We start from the raw sequence: 18,749 nt of genomic DNA on the forward strand, positions 1-18,749 counted from the left end.
CTCCGTCCGCGCTACCTGCCTGTGTGCAGCTGAGTCAGCAGGTTTAACGCGACGGCAGCAGCAGCAGCAGCAGCTCCATCTATCACGCCGCTTTCAGTGAACTAAGTGATTTCTTTTAGCGCACGGCTCTGGCTCGTCAGAGATCCCACAGCTCGGTTCCAGCAGTCCAGCCCATGCGTTGATAATTTGCCCCTGAAAAATTGGCCGAGGAGAAGCCTCCAATTATGGTTTTGCACCCTGTTCCCAGCGCCTCTCCTCAGATAACGGCTCTCATAACCGAGCTCTTTGAAAACAGAATGAACCCCCCCCCCCCTGTATACTCCTTCCTCTGTTATTTTCAAGGAAGGTTGTTTTTTTTTCCTTTTTTTTTTATATAAAGGTTTTTTATTATTTATTTTTTTCCCAGTTTTGACATAAACGTGGCTGAGTTGCGGCGCGTTGACAGATAATCAGCTGATCTGAAGCCCGCTTATGCTTAGTGACGTGACGGATAAACGTCTCTGAGCTGCAGCCTGTTATTTAATGTTCCGGGCAACGAGCCATCCATCTCGTCTTCGTTGCTTGTCTGTCAGTGCGGAGTTGTGCTACACGGTCGTTTTTTGTCGAAGTTGTGCTAACAGGTTGCGCAATTTCTTTTATCATAACGTTTGTCAATGTTGCATCGTTTGCAATGTTTGACCTCTAGCTTCATAAATGACCCTGGTGTTGTTTTAATAATACAACTTCAAGGTAAGAAAGAAAGCTATGGATTTTTTTTACAGTGTCTTCCAAAAGATTTGACATCCTCTGAATTTTTTTACTGACGGCACAAGCAGTGGCGGAGCTAGACTTTTGTCATCGGGGCGAGGCTATGTTAGGAGGCCAGCAAAATTTGTCAAAACTAATTTTGTTGGACGATAATTTGTCCCAGGAATGATAATATTGCAATATATGAATCAATAATAGGTCACTCGTTTGTAGTGGATGGCTACTTGTGTACATTTATTTTTTTCTTTTTTGACATTTATGTAAAAATATTTTTATGTTCTCTTGTTCTTAATGTTTATCCTTTGGTATATTTTCATTCATCTTTTTGATACGCTTTCTGTTTTAACGTCGACTTTGTTGAGCTTTCAGAACTGGAAACTTGAGTCCTTGTTGCTTTAAAGTTGGGCAGCCAAGTTGCTTCCCAGCTTTTTTCTCATATTTTCCTGTCATCGTTTGTCCTCCCGCTGCAAGTAAACCTCACGTCTTTTTGGAACGTAACCTCCAAAAAAGGTCAATCAACGAGAAGCGCGCCAGAATCAACTGTGGCGTTTTTGACAGATTCACTTCCTTCTGCAGCCACGACCGCTTCTAATGGGACAAGCAGATATATTTGCCTTTTACAGTGACACCGGGTTTTAGATAACATCCTTGCCCTAAGGCCTCAAACAGACTTCAAATGTTGACACAGCTGCCCAATAGCACTTAGATATCGCAGCGCTAGATGAGAGGCGTTAAACCGAGCGCATTTCATTTTCAGAAGATCTTAAAGCCGTGACAAGGTCTTATAATTTAGCCGAACCCCAGCACACTCCCCCGCTCGCATTAAGAAGGTCGGTCTGACCAGACAGAGACGACCCTGAGCGCACTGCTCTCCTCCCTGCCAAACTCCAATGACTTGCACTGTTTACGCTGTCAAAACAAATACGATCTTAGCCTGGAGTCAGCAGAAACGGTCTGGCTGTTCTGTCTGTGGGCAAACATAAGAACTGATAAACCGGACACTTTACTGATATTGTCGAAATCCAAAGTGGAGTTTTAGTGTTTAAAAAAAAAAAAGTTAACGTAATGAAAAAAAATGAAAATGGGATCTTGTAATGTAATTGGCTTCCTTATAATCCTCAACTGGCAGGAACTACCTGGCAATTTAAACATGTACGAGGGGGTACCCAAAAGTTTCCAGAATGACGCTGCTGCACGCGCAGTTTTCGTAGTACACGAGTTGTTTTGACAGTGTAAACGGTGCAAGTATCAGTATCAGATATTTTTATGTTTTGCATAATTTGTATCCCAGTAGCCCACATCTGTACTGTGCTTTTTGCTTCTCTCGACTGATACACTGGGAATACATGTTGAACCGTTACTTATGTTTTAGGTAATAGAATAGATTATTATTGTCCTTGTAAACGAGACGCACCACATCATGTGTGCCCACGTTTGCATGAAACCAGAATGTTTCTCCTATCTGAGTCTGCCTCCAGTCCACAAACACATCTGCTTTTCAGGACAACTCTCATCAAAAACAGAGCAAACATTTGCATCCCTGGAACCCATAAATCTGTCACTTCTCATCCGGACCTCACTCACTCAAGCTCCGTTTGACTGATTATATTGTTCATTTTACTATTTTGTCCTCTTGCTTCATACGTTCGCCCGTCTTCAAAAGACAAACTGCTGTAGAAAAACCCAATTAAACGTCAGTTTTTAGCTCCAGTCCCTCCCCACTGCAGCCCCATATGCCACACATGAATGAGAGAATAATGCTCTTTTGTCAAGGAGCTCAGTTTTATAATCTAAAGCCATTGGCTTATGAAGGGGAAGCCTGTTTGCTTAAGGTCACTCTTCACGTCTTCCTTTCTTTCCCTGTTTTCTCCTTCCTCTTCTTCTTTCCAGTCTTCCCACTGGCAGGATTAAGGCCAGCAGAGCCGGGACCATCGCCTCTCGCTGGCCCTTGCTCCGAGAAGTCCAAGGTGGTGCTAATTGTGCCTTGACATGCAGACGTGCACAAAACCGCTCATGAACAGCCATGTGTGTTGGCATGACCAACCGCTGGGCTCATGTGCTTGGATTACCAGAGCACTGTGAAAGAAAACCTGTTTAATCCAAACACGGTGGTTGTAGTGGAACTGAAAATGGAGGTGGAGGGGGGGGGAAGGGCTTTGGTGCTCCTGAGGCATTAATGCCAGGGGTTATCCCCGAAAACACTCGGATGAAAGGAGGGGGGGGGGATGAGAACAAGGGTCCTTGCAAACCACCTGACCTCACCTCTCTTTTCCTAACCTCTGCAGGCTGCCCCCGCCCCATCGAGGCGTGAGGGACCCCCCAATAGGCGGCAATAAATAGATTCTTTCTCTAACATGTCTAATCCAGCTAAATAGCAACAAATCCTATTAGGCCATGAATCATAAATCCTTCCTTGCCACCTTACCCCCTCCTCCAGCCCTGGGAGCCGGTTTCCCTCCAGATCTTATAAATTTTCAGCCACATGTTCGCTCACATCGTAACACTTTTGAGCCGAATATGGATTGACTGAACTCGTGTGACATTAGCTGGGTTTCCATTACGAATGTGCACAAAACTTTGTCGATATTCCGCCAATGTCGCAGTAGCGGTGTTTCCATTAAGTAAGAAACGCAACGAAAATCGCACATGAATACGTTTGTTTATGTGATAAGTCATTAAAAAGCGTCATGATCCTCCAACCGCTTCCTGTCGTCGTCTTTGTGGTTTGCACCAGTGGAAACATCCGGTTGTTGATCTTGTGACTCGTGATGTAAAAAAAAAAAAAAAAAGTGCTTCCAGTGCAGCCAAAAAAACTTGCCTCATTCTAGAGCCAAAACTTAAAGTTTTTTATTTATTCATTTTTTTAAGTTGCTGTGTTTTCATTAAGCGAGTTAATTTTTAAAGTGCAAAGTGGGAAACTATGAAGAAATGTTTACAGTATAAAAGGTAATCTATATGTTTATTGCTGCTACAGTTACTTCTGTGGCAGTCTTTATCCTTTTTTAATTGACTTTGTTTTGTTTTGGACGTTTACCCCCTCTGGTTTTGGATGCTCTGCAGCTGACCGTACTGTTTTTTACTTTAGGATAGTTGTTGTGATGCATAACCATGGCAACCATTTGTTTTCTTCTTACAACCGGAAGCAGATGATTGGCATCCTAAAATTGTTAAATTTCAGTCTTTTTTTTCCAGTTTGCAACTGTTAAATTTCTCCTCAATCCTACTTCAATACACAAACGTCAACGTAGTCCATCTGAATGATGAGACAGATTAAGTTAAAGAGAAACGTTCCAGTTGTTGCTATAATTAACTTCGGTATTCCACTTCGCTTTGCAGAAGTAATTTTTTCTTCTTTTCAGTCCATATGAAGTACTTCCAGAGCTTTAATTATCTCTAATCTGTAATAAGAGACAGGTGTGGGAGTGTATTTGCAGTTGATGGGTCTGACTGGTTTTAAGTCCTTGATGTGGTCTAATGGCTACCTGCATCCTTACATCAGGACTGAAGGGAACGTCAGACCACCAACTTAGCAACCTGAACAAAAAGGAGCCAAATTAATGGGGATAACATGTGATATTATCACCAAGTAGTAAAAAAGCTACTGGCACAGACTAGGCATAACATTTAGACCAGAAAGTCTAACATGGGGGTAATAACCGCCAAATTATCCAGCGCTCCATCTCTCTAATTAGGTCCCACTTAGAGGATAACTTCACTCCACGCCCGTCTCTTTAAGCTCTGTCTCCGTCTCCACTCTGCAACATTAAGCCTCATATTTTACCAGTTTTATCTCCATGGAAACCATTGTCACACACTGATCTTTTTTTTTTTTTTATGCAAACAAATCCCTCAACAGTATGTATTTCTTCTTATTTTTATTCTGATTGAAACAGGCACTTCGAGTAAAACACAAGTTGAAACAGAGATTTCAGAGTTTCAGATCTGGATCGCTCCTCATCACTCTTTGTCTTCACACAATGTGGAGCACAGAGTCCAGAGGAAGTCTGCAGTAACTGGCTCTTTTAGTTAGTTGTGCGCCTCTCTGCAATGTGTTGTCTGTGTGTTAGGACAGAGTTTTGACCTCCTCTGATTTTCTGTCTCATTAAAACAGCAGGATTTGGACTGATTTTTCTTTTTTCTTTGCTTTTGTTTTTGAATGTTGATATTTTATACGATTCCATTTTATTTGCTGTCGTTCTTTTGCAAGTTAAGACGTATCTTTTGCAGGTCTGAGAGTAAAATGCAGCACATTTAATTCAGAGCGTACAATATTTCTCGTCTTTTGTGTGTTTGTGGTCACGTACATCAAACGGGGGCGCTGGACTTTGATGTGGCTTGGTGACTCCTAAAGCTCCGCGTATGTCCCGATCAGGCTATTCATGGCTGAATGGTGGATACTGAATGAAAGCCTTTTGTTAAACAGCAGCATCACCCTGTATGAAAGTTGATTTCTGTTTTTTTGTTTTTTACAATCCAAATGAGATGGTAAAAAAGCAGAGGAAAAGACCTGTACATACATTGTATATCTGTAACTTTTATTTTACCTTTTGCCATATTAAAATCGCTACAACATGAAACTGCTGCTGCGCATGTTGCACAACAGATTGTTGCTAGGTAACCAAAAAGAGTAAATGAGTTATGGTAATTGTCCTGTAAATGTGTGGCGTTTTAACTAGTCCAAGGACCCCACCACTGACACATTTAGAGTATTTTCTATTGATACTGATCATGTATCTATCACGACAGGTATTGATATCGTTATTTCAGCATCTTAATTCTCTTTCAGGGGGGAAATTGGTTTTGCATCCATGCATTTCGAACATGCAAAAACAACAAAAAACTCACAAATGTGGGGATCCGATTGCGGTGGGTACAAAGGAGTGCTTCCATCTGTTACTCTTACTCCACCAGCCTGAGATCAAAGCATATCTAAGTGGACCAGTCAAAGTACACACCCAAGTCCAGTTAAGAATGTTGGCTTAACTTGAAACGCTGTATGCAAATTCTCTCCATCAAATCTGACCAAAAGTGAGCTATTTTGCAAAAACAAACGGTCAAAAAAAAAAAAAAAACGAAACAAAGCCTCTGGATGATCAAAGCTGTTTTTCACACTTTATTGTTATTATTCACCTTCAGGCTATAATATTGTCTATCTTACTTATTCCAGATCCACGTTGCCAAGGATCTGTTTCGATGTGTCTCCAGCTTTGGTGCTTGCCACGTCACCCTCTGGCATTTCTTCACTTAAAGCAAACAGTTCTTATCTCCCAAAGATACGATGGAAAGCTGTCTGATTTTGTGAAGAACGGAGAAAAAGCACATCTCTCTGACAGACCAAAGCACCAGCTATCAGGCTTATCTGTCACACACACATCAGCGCAGAGACAAACACGCTTCTGCAGTCTTTCTGGGCCCTGACCGTTGCACACTGATGTCTGAGGCTGCTTGTTTTTAAGGTTATTGCTGTGCACCATGGAAGCACAGGATATTTGACTGTCCCCCTGCCAAAAAGAGGGCCTGGGGGCGTTTGGAGGGGGTGAGGGAATGGAGAGAGTTGCCACTGACAACTCGGAGATCTCCAAAGTGACCATCTGAAAATGAAAAAGGAGAAAACTTATTAAAAACGGAGGGGTCAAGAAGAAGCCATGGGGGTAAATCAGTCACAGTTTTTGGGGGGATAATTAAAAGCTGTAGCGGCTACCTAGCTTAGAGGTGACTTCTGCATTTCACCAGATGAAAAATAGCGTGTCTGCGGAGACGGGAGCCGAGGAAGGTGGTTTAATCCTGTGCATTAAAATACAAACTGCTACCCTGAACCAGAACAATGGACGGTACATTGGAGTCGTTGTGGGGGGGAGGAGGTCTGAGCTCCGCCGGCTGGAGAGGAATCCCCAACCCATGTCTGCGGATCGAACCTTCTGCAACGCGAACGAACGAACAGGCAGGCTCGGGGCGATGGCTAAAGACGCCGAGTCAGCAGTTGTTGCAGCACAGAGACGCGGGACTTGTTTGGTTTCTCTGCGCGCCAAATGTGTGCTGGAGTCGGCGCGGTAGACCAGACGCGCTCAGCGTTCTCGTTTTTATCACACTTGTCCTCCAAACATGTGTGTGCATTTGTTTGATATGCAGGAAATGGGAGGAGGGCGAGGAGGGAGTTGTACAAGCATCAGAGCCCCACATGTTTTTTGTTTCCTACACATGTTCTCCTCCTGCCCCCTCCTCCCCACCAATAACACCAGAATGTCCAAGTCACACAGAAAGCAAGAAAAACAACACACATATCTCTCACTGTCGACAGAAAAGAGCGAGGAGTGGGTGGTCAGCGTCTTTTTTTTCTTTTCTTTTTTTCCAAATTAAGGCCTCCCACTCTTTATGTTTGGTATTGTTTGAGTATTTCCCTCAAAAAAAAAAAAAAAAGCGACCCATCGCTCTTTGATGTTCCCATTTTATGGTCCGCTGTCAACATATTGTCTCTCGAGTCTTTTTGTCGTCCCCTTTGCCCTAATTAAGACCTCAAAGCGACTTGTTGACTCCACAGAAGACCTTATTTGGGGAGGAGGGTGGAAGCCATGTGTTTCCTCGTGTCAGCTCTGCGTGCGTGCGTGTGTGTGCTCGTGTGTGTGTCTGCTGCGACCGGCACGTTGCGTGAGAGGTGTGCACGACAGCGCGGAGACGCAAATGTATACAAAGCACAGGCTTTAACACAAGAATGAGGTTATTCATTTACAGCTGGAGGTGCTTTTCAATGGAGCGAAACGTCACTCCACCTGCAGACACAAGGACCTCAAACACACTCACCCACTCATTTACTAATATATATTTACATATATGTATTTAATATGTCGTGCTATTTTTCATTCTCAGGGCTGTAGCTGTGAGAAAAGGGCTTTGGTATCTTATGTTGGCATTTAGCATGGTTAGCATTACTGAAACAGCACTCTCTGTGTGTGTATGCTAGAGATTGTATATTTTTCTGTAACTCTAGCATGTTCCATGACACGGTTTAAAACCTCAAAATTATTTCCAGTTCCAGTGTGGAGTTTTCTGTTCAGGATGAAAGCTCACTTAGTCTTTGAGAGGGCGAACGTGAGTTATTACGCCACTACGTTACTCGAAAACGGTCACAAAACGACAGTATTAACGCGGTGATTTCTTGGAAAATTCATCACCCAGTAAAACTTGTTACAGTGGCAACACTTTCACAGCAGCGTCTCCAAAAGTCTTTCAGAACAGCAACAAAGGTAGCTGTGCATTTTTGATTGAGGAGTGATTGTAGGAGGATTTTGTTGCCACTAACTGCAGCAACATCATCTCAAAACTGGCAACACCGCTTCTTTCCTGTCACAATGTAAATGAGCCATCTTGACTCGCTAACTTTAAAATCTTCTCTCATTAATGGTGTCGACACTGAAGAGCGTTGTTGTCTGTCATGACCGGATGTCATGACAGACAGATGTCACTGCTCATCGGTTCTGACTGATCTGAAGGAGATTTTATATTTGAGTTTCAGGGAAAATCAAACTGGAACTCGTCCCTTTATGAAGCTGTGTGCAGCTTTCGTAACACCTGATGTGCTTTACAGTCTTTTACGTCACATTTTTACTTTTTTCCCTTCTGTTCAGCACGCGGCTTATTGCACATCCAAATGATTCAGTACAAGTAAGCCAAACGGCCCTCTGTTGAGAAAACAAACTGAGTTGCATGCAAGGAAGCCATCGTGGCATGAAAGTTTGACTGCGTGTGTGTGTGTGTGTGTGTTGTTTACATCCACTAGTTTTAATTTCAGTGTTCCACAGAACCCCAGCATTGGCCTGTCTTTCGTGTTGACACAGATGTGCGGCTCTGACCTGAGGGACTTATGTTTTTTGGACTCTTTGCGGTATAGATGGAATCTGTTTTGCTTCTCTTTCACTCTGCATAAGGTTGCAGATTTAATGCCGTGACCTGAAGGTCAGGTTCAATGAGCTGGATGAGGAGGCGGCAGCTGCAGTGCATGCAGCATTTTCATCCTTATGCCGCTTTATCACGCGTTAGACCCACATTTAATGCGTCTCGTCGTTGCACAGTTCATGCAATACCTGCAGGCGCTTAAAACGCAACAAGTCGAATTCAAGTGTGCATTTATGTTTCATCTTAATTTTACGCCGGAGCTCTTACTGAGCGACAGTCTCTTGTTTTGTAACCTTATTCCGTCTCGTTTTTTCATCCCAGGTTATCCCATGCCCAGAGGTCTGCTGTGAAAGTCCTGCGCAGAATGCAGTACTTCGTGGCCAGGAGGAAATTTCAGGTAATATGAAAAAGAAATCCTGAGAGGGGGAGACGGGAGTTAGAGGAATGGCAGATGAGAAGGTCAGATTCTGAGTGGAAGCAGTGTGTTATGCACGCAGAGGAAGAGGAGTGTGTTCGTGTCCAAATACTGAGCCCCACTAGAGACGTTTGAGAAATAATTTAAAAAAAGAAAAAAAGATTCAGTAAAAGTTTTTTTCTTGTGAGAACAGAGAATCTTCTTCTGAAAAATGTGATTGTCACTTTATGAAAACTATTCAGTGATGCCACTCTTCTGATGTCCATGCACAAAAATCTCAATATGATATAAATGTCTAATTAACTGTATTATATAAAATCATCATTTGTAAATCAGTAGTTAACTTACAAATTACATAAATCATCTCCAATTTCCAATATTTTAGTTAAAATGTTTGTAATTTTGACACCAATGGGGTTAAGATAACAGGAAACTACAGGATATTCTCTAACCTTTCCACTTCCTGTAGGGGAGGTACTTACAGTATTTACAGTGTTGGATTTCCAAATAGTCTCCAGCTAGATACTCTTGCAAAAAAAATAAATAAAAGAAGCAAAAACATTTGTGTGAGATCGTAAAACATTTTCCTGAATTTCACAAAAGTCACTCTGGGTTTTCCTAATCCTTTGCAGAATTCACTAAAGGGTCTCGCAAAATGTCTCTTAAAAACCTTTGCAGAAAATTGGGGGACAGTTGCAAAAGTAACCTGAGATTTTGCTGAATTTGTGCTCTACCTTGTAAAAGTATCTCAGACTTTCCAGAACCTTCACTGGTCTAGCAAACCCTCCATAGTATCTTGCAAATGCATCTTGGACTTTAGTACAACTTATACAGGATCTCACAAAAGCAAACATTCACTGGAACTTGCTAAAGAGACTTGGGACTCTTGCAAAACCTTTGCAGGATCACAAATACCTTGCTTTGAATTTCCTGAAGAAACTTGGAGTCTTGCAGTAGGCTCTCTCAAAGTCTGCTGGGACTTGCTGAAGTAACTTGGAATTTTGTAAAAACTTTAAGTTGATCTCACAAAATTAACCTGCACAAATTTCGCTGGAACTTGCTATAGTAACTCTGGGATCTTGTAGACCTTTCCAGAGATATCGTAGAAGTGTGTCTTTTTTTCAGTTTTGTCTCTTGTAGGGTTCAGTAATTCAGCGTAAAGTTCTAATTTGTGAAAAAATGTGCCTGTCTGTTTTTAAAGGCATATAATGCATTTATCGTTGGAACCTATAACACTACAGCAGTACATGGCCCTATAGTTGTGAAGCCTGCATGTTTTGTTTGTCAAATCTTTAAGGAAAAGCTGCAGTAACATGTGCTATTAAACATATTTATCTGTAGTAAAAGTTCCCTATCACAGTTTCTCTTGTGTCATTTAAATTTATTTTTTTTTCAGGTGTTCTGCATGTTCCCAATTACGGGCTAAGTGATCTCAGCTGTACAGACTGTAGTGTGTCTAGCAGGGATACCCTAAGGGTTCACCAAGTTCTTTCTGATACCCCCTGTGTCAACGTCACACCACACAAAGCTGTGAAAGGACCTTAACACGATTGCTCTCTACATGACCATGCGCCTCTCTGTGCGCACACAAACATACGTATGCACACGCATGCATGCTCACACTCACACAAAACACACATTGAGCTCACAATGAACTCTTTGCACCCACGGGGGTTGGGGATGTTTTCAGGGGACCGAGCAACAAGAGGTTGTGATTGACAATGGCTTTGTGTCCCACCGTGTGCGCGTGTGTTTTTCTTGTGTGTGTGTGTATGCGTGTGTGTGCGCGTGTGGATTCGCAGCAAGCTCGGAAGCCCTATGATGTGCGAGACGTGATCGAGCAGTATTCCCAGGGTCACCTTAACATGATGGTTCGCATCAAGGAGCTGCAGAGAAGGTGGACGCCTCGACTTTGTTTTGTCCTGTTTCTTATTCTGATGCCCCGTAAATCTTTGCATGGATTTTCAGCAAGTTTCCGTGATATTTTATAGTAAAAAAAAAAAATTTAAAGTCATGTAAATGATTAAAAAATATATGTTGTGAGTGCAGCTTGCTGTCGCTCTCGTAAATATATCCAATAGGAACGGTTAAGTTCTCATTTTTGGGAAGAAAGACGTAATGTTTCTTTATAGCGAGCATCACAATATTGGCACTCATGATGAAAATGTAAAAGAAAAAACATTTCAAAAAATGGTTGCTATGGGAACTTAGTCAAGTTTATTTTTACAGCACATTTCATCAACAAGGCAGGTCAAAGTGTTTTGCAATTATGAAACAAGCAATAAACATTATATCTTGTCAAATGCAATAATCAAAATCATCATTATTTCTCTACAGAGGAAATTTTGGAAAACATGTACACAAGCATGATAGACGAGCCCAAGACCCTCCTCCCGACTCTGATTGGTTGTTTCTGACTGAGTGGTGTATTCCTACAGATAGCACTGGGAGAACTGGGAGGAGAAGGAGAAGCTCTATATTTTCACAGATTAATTGTCTCATACTGTCACCACATCGTGAAATTTTAACAGATATGTAAAAAAAAAAAAAAACCCCAAAAAAACAGTTTTTAAAATAAAAGCTACTTACTGCAGCTTTAAAGTGAACGATCAAAAAATGCTTAGTGTGGTTTGAGGTCAATAATTATGGCAATGTTATTTCTTATGGGGTTTTTTTAACCATAGCTGAATTAATAAACACCAATTCATGTTTCATTTTTTTCCACACTTATTTGTAAGATGAAAGATCTTTCAGTGTAATAATAGATGGAATAACATCAATTTAAGACAAAAAAAACCCCAAAATACATTTGGAAAACAACACAGATAAGATATAAAAGAAACAATAACATGAGTAGTAAGAATTTTTTAAATTTTACTGAATATGTGTTCATAGTTTTTGGCACATTTTGTTGTTTTTTTAATGTTTTGATAAACGACAATGTCACTAACAATCTTTGTTAGTGACCCCAAAAATGTAAAGTTTCAAATAGGAAGCAATGATAAATAAGGCAGAAGATTGTTGATGCTTTGAGTTCAAAATAATAATTTTGATGTTTTACATTAAGTGCCCAACCGACTCTAAAACGTACATAAAAAGCTACCACTGGTTGCACCGCAATCGCCTATTATTAAAAATAATTAGCTTAAACAAAACAGTGAAGCAAGTTTGTTTTGGATCAACGCAAATGAAAAAGCTGTTAAATAATATGTTATTTACTCACTTCTAGTTTCAGATCTCCCCTGTAGTGTGGGGAGGATTTCCACTGCGCTTCATTACTGTACTTTCGTGTAAAGATGAATCAGTTTTGTCTTGTGTTTCTTCCTTGTTTAACAGTTACCATAACAAGCTGTCCGGCCAAATTAATCTCTTCTGTATCTGTTTTTAACTTTTCTCTGTCTTTATCTGCTCTCCGTCAGGCTGGATGGCACCCTCGGGAAGCCGGGAATGTTTTTGCCAGGTAAACAGCAAGGAAACGGGCCGGATCTGACAGACAACCATCACTCCTCGCTCCACCTCTGTGTTTATAACTCACACATGCTCAAGCACCAGCAGACTAAATACAGGAGAATGACAGGACCGTAATGTTTGCGCTCACGGCTCTGTTTGGATGTGTGTTTTTGTGTTTATAAGCGCTTGGATTTGTTCGCCGCGGCTCGTTGGGCCGTGTGCCGCCATTTATTGGCACCTTTGCGTAAATTCCTGTCAGACGACTTGCAAACACTCGTTTGTTACGTTACTTTCAAACTGTCTCAGCGGTCCCGTCGGTTGCATAGACTGCTACTGGAGCTTCTTTGTCGACTGACGTCGCTGCTGACCAGAGGAAAAGCAAAGCCTAAACTGAACAGGAGCGAAGCTAAAGGTGAAACGGCAGCTTCTTGTTCCAACACGAAAAGTGTTAATATTACCAAACATGCGATGCTAATGAAGTTAACGAAAATTACAAAGTTCGGAACTATCTCTCTTTAAAGTGAGGTTAACATGTTACCTGTGAGGCCGAACTCTTGTTTTGTATAAATCCAAATTAGCTAAACAAATGAGTAGCTAACAGCTAATCTGGAAGGGGCTAAAACCGCAGCTGACTGCTGCCATCCTGAAGATTAAATCTCCAAAGAATGATATTAGTTTATCAGAGTGTTATGAACCCGTATCCACCTGTAGCAGCATATTTATCTGTCTTGTGAAAGACAGAGGTGTACAGTATATTTATTTTATAGTATAGTTATAGTTATTTTTGTCGTTGACTATTTTAAATGGTCTGTTTCTGTTGAAGAGAGAGAGACTGGGATTCACTACTGATTTATTTCAGATCATAAAACGTCATTAATTGTTTTGGGATCACTTTATTTGGTGGGATGTGCATAAGACTGACATGACACTGTGATGAACATGAAGGAGTCTTTATGAATGTTTGACTGTTGTCATGTAGTGTTTTTTGGTAAATAATGACACTTTTAATGCAAAGTCGACAATTTTAATTTACTTTTAATACAAGTTTTAATGCATTAAAAGTATTGTTATTTACCGAATGACACTTCATGACAACAGTCACAGACATTCATAGACGATTTTATCTTCATGGCTGGTGTTACGTCAACCTTATGAACAAATGAAGTGTTACCAGTTCGGCTGTATTTCTAAAACCAAAACTCCAAGATTCGAAAAGATGTGTTTGTAAATGTGAAATTATAGCAACAAATGAAAAAGAATATTAGCTATAATTGATCTAACATATTTATCTGACATATTCAATCTTGCAGCAGCGTTGCAAGGAACATGGCGGACCCCAATGACGCGCTCATACTGGGGGCTTATTGAGCATCGACGTGGAAAATGGAGATAGAAGCAGAGAAGGGAACATGCAAAACCTTTCCGGTCAGAGTAACTGATAAAACAGGGAGGCGAAAATATCTCGTCTGTATGAGTGAATGTCATTCATTGATTTCTACAGTTCCTAACTTTTTAAGAAATAACGAGCCGTACATCCTATTCAGTTACAGTCCGTGTAAGCAATCAATTTTTTAACGTACTTCCTCCTGCTGTCCTCCTTCTCATTTCTCATGCCCTTACATGTCATTCACTGGTGCCAATGGAAGATGGTAATTACAGCTTGGAGCCGTCCGAGCTCCATAAAAACAAATGATATGTTCAGTGGCAAATGCTTTCTGTCTCCACATCTGTTTTCATCTCTTATGGATAAATGCCAAGGTTTATCTTGGGATTTGTCATCAAGTAACGTTAGTTATGCTATCAAGTGTTTTCTGAATGTTTTTTTTCCCCCCTTCTCTGCCAATTCACTAGGAAAGGGAGAAGATAAAGAGTACCCAACCATTGGAGCACGCATGATCAGAATGGAAGATAAGGTAGGCATGCCACAGTGTGTGTGTGTTTTGACTTTAAGCGAGACTGATCAGATTACTCTGGGTGTTCAGAGTCGTGCGTCTGACAGCAGAACTGATTTGATTTTGCCGTCTTGTCGATGCTGTCGGACGAGTGAACGCGGCGGAGTGTTTTTGTCCGGACATTACCTGCGTTTGTCACTCATTGTTATTTCTCTTAACTTATTTTGTCACACTGGTCCACCCGTTCTGCTCTTGTAAGAGTTAAATGCTTAATTTTGCTACATAGATGACCAGATCGCAGCTAAAGAGTGAGGAGTTCTTGCAGCGAGGCATAACCGAAAAACACAGCAGCTGCTTTTACAGGAAGAGAGTGAATTGTGATGTCAACGCTGCGTGAGACGACCTGTTAAGTGGACGATGCTTTAGAATACCAACCGAGGTGGAGGGAATACGTGGGTTGATAAAGTAAGACTTCTCTAGTGGGCCTGATAGTGGATGAGAGGAACTCAGGAAGCAGCACAGAGAATGTCCTGGACTTCATCCAGCGCCAGAAGATTAGATCTTGTCTGGATTGTAGCAAGTAGTCTAAGCAAAAGATATTAACCGCCCATTAATAAAGGAGGAAGTTGGTGTTTGCCAGCCCAGCCTTGTTTTGGATATCAGATATCAACATTGGGGCTTCGAGTTGCTCTTGAGTACACCATGCATCAGCGTTTATGAAACTACGTCGCAACACAGAAGGAGTGACTTTATGTATACATAAAGTATGACTGAAACAACAATGTTTTAGCTTTTTTTTTTATTACTATTGAGGAGTTTTACTAATTGGAACAAAAGGACGAACTTTCCTTTCTTTTTATCCGACTCTCCAGGCTAATTGACCTCCTGTTGTTGTAGAGCCTTTAAACTCGGATTTAAGTTAAATCTGCCTGTATCCCAACTTTCTGATTATTTTTTTTTTTCCGGATTCTAAAACCTGAAGTAAATATAAATACTCATTTGAAGCAATATTTGGTTGACAATAATATCTTGAGTGAACATTTCCCTAGAAATATTAGGGGATTTGGCTGGAAGACAACCTTACGTTTAGATTGCATGTCGACCGTTTGATAAAACATCAGACGGTTATATTGAGTGCTGAAAAAAATACTGTCAAGACTATAATTTTAACAGTTACAGCTTTACAGTGTGCATCTGTGTGCGTACTTTAGAAGCTGGCCGTTGGTCCTCCTCCAGCCAAACCGGTATGGTTTTATGAGCTCTGTACCTTTTTATTGCTTTTACAACAAAACAAATGTCTTAATGTCAAAGTGAAAAACGGATTTCTAGAAAATAATGACAATTAAATAACAATATGCAACATGAAAACATCCCACGACTTTTCAGTAACATTTTCTCTGATTTCCTCTTGTTCTTTTGTTTTCATGCTTTAATGATAAGCAGGAATACTGATTAACCAGTGATTAACTCTATGTTACAGTCACTTAGGACACAGCCACTGCACTCAGGTGACCTCCATCCCACTCACTGTGAGACTAGTAGCACCAATTGGCTGGACCTTTGTTGAATTAGGTCAGTCACTTTAAATGCAGTGAATATCCATGCAGTCATGTATTTTATGTCACATGTTTTTTATTGAAGTTTCCTTATGTTTGTAAAAATCAGTTTTCACTTTAACATCAAAGGTTTTTTTCTATATATATTTTTTGTCAAATAGGCCAAATTTGATTGTTCACGATTAATTTGTCAAAGCAATAAAAAAGGTAAAACATTCGATGTTCATTCGATCCTGTATTTGAGTGCATTCTTAACACGTTTTACTTATTTATTTAATCGTTACAGTAAGTGAAAGCTTAATGTTTTCGAGTCTGAGGGAGCGAGTTATATGAACTTCTGTGACTCCATAAGACGGACATTTCACCTGTATGCTGACTGATTTGATTTCCTATTTTTATTCCAAGTCTGCTGCGTTGCTGCTTATTCTGTTTTCTCTCGTGGTTCTGTTGTTTTGGACGTAAGGCTCACCTCAATATGAGGTTATTCTGAGGCGAAAACAATTCCTATACAATAGAACAATGCATTCTGCAGCCATTCAAGTCGGCCAGCTCAGGATTTCCCTCACTTTCCTGGGTATTTACCTTACCGTCGCTATGCGCCCATTACCACGGCTGTTTGCAAGCGTCAGCCATTCTCAGACGTCTTTGTTTTGGAGAGGGGAGTAATGATCTTGAACCGATGTACATGGAAAGCCCTGAAGACCTCCCGCAGACTGTGCCACGGCCCACTGGCGTTGGCCGTCGTGTTGTAATCACCGTCTCCCGATTGGGAACACAAACCTGTGTTTAGACGCTGCGCCTCCTTCAGCCTCGCCTTCGATCCGGACATGAAGCCAGTATAATTTCAAAACACAGGGGTCAATTTAAGAAAATCTTCTCTTTTTTTTTTTTTAGCAGACTTTACTTCTAATCAGAGCTTCATTTGTTTTGATGCCACAACCAGCTTTCACAAGGTGTAACTCTAAAACAGCTGCAAGAATCTGTGTCAGCCATAAATCCTTCATAATTACTGTTTTCCTCTGGAGTGCCCACCCATTGCCCGTCTTTCGTTTCTGCTCATGTGGGTTTCTTGTTTTGATGGTCCTATGGGGGGACACACCTGTTGCACAGACAAGGGGGGGGGAGGGACTTCCTTTTCCCCTTTGGGCAGCAGGTGTACGAACCAATTGACCCATGTTTCCATCTACGTTCTAGAAGAAGTGGACAAAACCAGCATGTTGTTAACAGGCCAGTCTTGAAACTTCAAGTTTTTTTAGCTAGTGAAATCTCGGTTCAGCAGGACTGACTAGCCACACCCTGTGGGATCTCATCATTCTACTCGAACAAAGGAGTAACATTTGATTTATTGCTCAAATTAATAGTATTTCTTGTTGGCAGAATGTCAGAAATGTTTAAATACACTACTTACACGTCTCTAAAGATTGAAATTAGCATTTTGTGAGAAGGAAGTCAGTAGTGAATTGATGCGAGAGGCTGTTGCATTTGTGAATAATTTTGAAAGGAAATGCTTTTAATTTTAATGACCATTGTGTCTTTGTAACGGTGCTTCAGAGGGTAAGCTACATACATTTTTTGAAACAACTGGAAGTCATTAAGCCATTTATTCATCAATGTAATTCTACAGGAAACACAAAGACTGTTCTCATTATTTAACTTTGGTTTTTGAAGATTACATTTTTGTAAAATCTGGATTTTTTAATATATATTTTTTAATCCACCAACGCTCATCTTGTTTCAATGGTTTCACCCGAAGTCCACTGTCTTACTTGACAGGTGCGTTTTTTACAGCTTCTACATATTTAGACTTTGAATTCAGTCTGACAAAACATGAGGGTCAGGCTAAGAATTACATTTTTTTTTACGTCATAATGTCACAATAAGACAGTCAAAATAATACCAGAATGAAGTCTTAGCATTACCAGAAAATAAATTATGCAAGCTTTTCTCTTTCTAAAGCTACTTTTTTCTCGTAATTGACCTAAACATTGATGGTAACCCACCTGACTTCAAAACATCATCCCTTTCCTCAAAAACATTTTTCCACTACTGACAAATTGTGAATCAGACACACAGAAAGGTTAATAATATTTACATCCAGCGGCGTACCTTTGTTGAAAAGGCGTAAAGTTTCAAACATCGTTTCGCGTCAGTCGGAGAACTGAAGCGTCGTCTTGTGAACCAGGTTTGCTTTACTCTTAAAATCCTGTTTGTTTAAAAATCCCGGCCTTCAGATGCAGCACTTTTTCAAACAGTCAAAACAACAACGATCAAAAGATAAATCGCATGAACTAAACGGGGTGATAAATTATACGGAAGTTAAATTCATTTAAAAGCGATTTGATTACAACTACAGTGACATAATGAAAGCAGAGTCGTGTTATGTCATTAATCTTCATCTTTTATCCCTCACTGTTTGCACCAGAATCTCCCGCAGGGGGGGACACTTTTGTCGTTTTGTGACTGCGCATTCTTTAAATGGCTCTGCACTTTTCTTAGCTACACCGTCTTCCGCGAGTTGCCCGTAGACGTAAATCTAATCACTCACCGGGCTAAAAAAAAAAAAAAAACCTTAGTGTCACAGTTGATTCGCTTTTGAATAGGATTTCTCCTAGAGGTCCGAGGAATTATTCATAAACTGTGAGCTGACGTCTCTGTGCACACAAGTCGTGTTCCCATGCCTGTCTCATTCCTGGTCAGCTGCCAGCTTTTTTCTTCTTTTTTTCTTTTTTTGTTTTCCCCTCCCTCCTTCAGGATAAATACTCTCTCTCCGCTCCCTCTGCTTCATAACCCTGCAGGTTC

The 18,749-nt window shown here is 40.8% G+C and overlaps 1 protein-coding gene across 2 annotated transcripts in view; it reads left to right on the forward strand.

Moving 5' to 3' along the window:
* Positions 1–8,961: 8,961 nt before the first annotated feature.
* Positions 8,962–18,749, forward strand: part of LOC103465908 (potassium voltage-gated channel subfamily KQT member 1-like) — a 76,878-nt gene continuing 67,090 nt past the window's right edge. The window contains exons 1-5 of one of the 2 annotated variants that reach the window (XM_008411123.2): positions 8,962–9,034; positions 10,855–10,949; positions 12,472–12,512; positions 14,354–14,415; positions 14,681–15,930. In XM_008411123.2, the coding sequence (XP_008409345.1) occupies positions 9,002–9,034; positions 10,855–10,949; positions 12,472–12,512; positions 14,354–14,415; positions 14,681–14,791 (342 nt within the window). In that variant the 5' untranslated portion in view covers positions 8,962–9,001 and the 3' untranslated portion in view covers positions 14,792–15,930. Of the gene's footprint in view, positions 9,035–10,854; positions 10,950–12,471; positions 12,513–14,353; positions 14,416–14,680; positions 15,931–18,749 lie in introns of those variants that run through there. The other variant, XM_008411122.2, reaches the window with a different exon arrangement.

This window comes from Poecilia reticulata, linkage group LG6 (genome assembly GCF_000633615.1).
Source record: "Poecilia reticulata strain Guanapo linkage group LG6, Guppy_female_1.0+MT, whole genome shotgun sequence".
Lineage (NCBI taxonomy): Eukaryota > Metazoa > Chordata > Actinopteri > Cyprinodontiformes > Poeciliidae > Poecilia > Poecilia reticulata.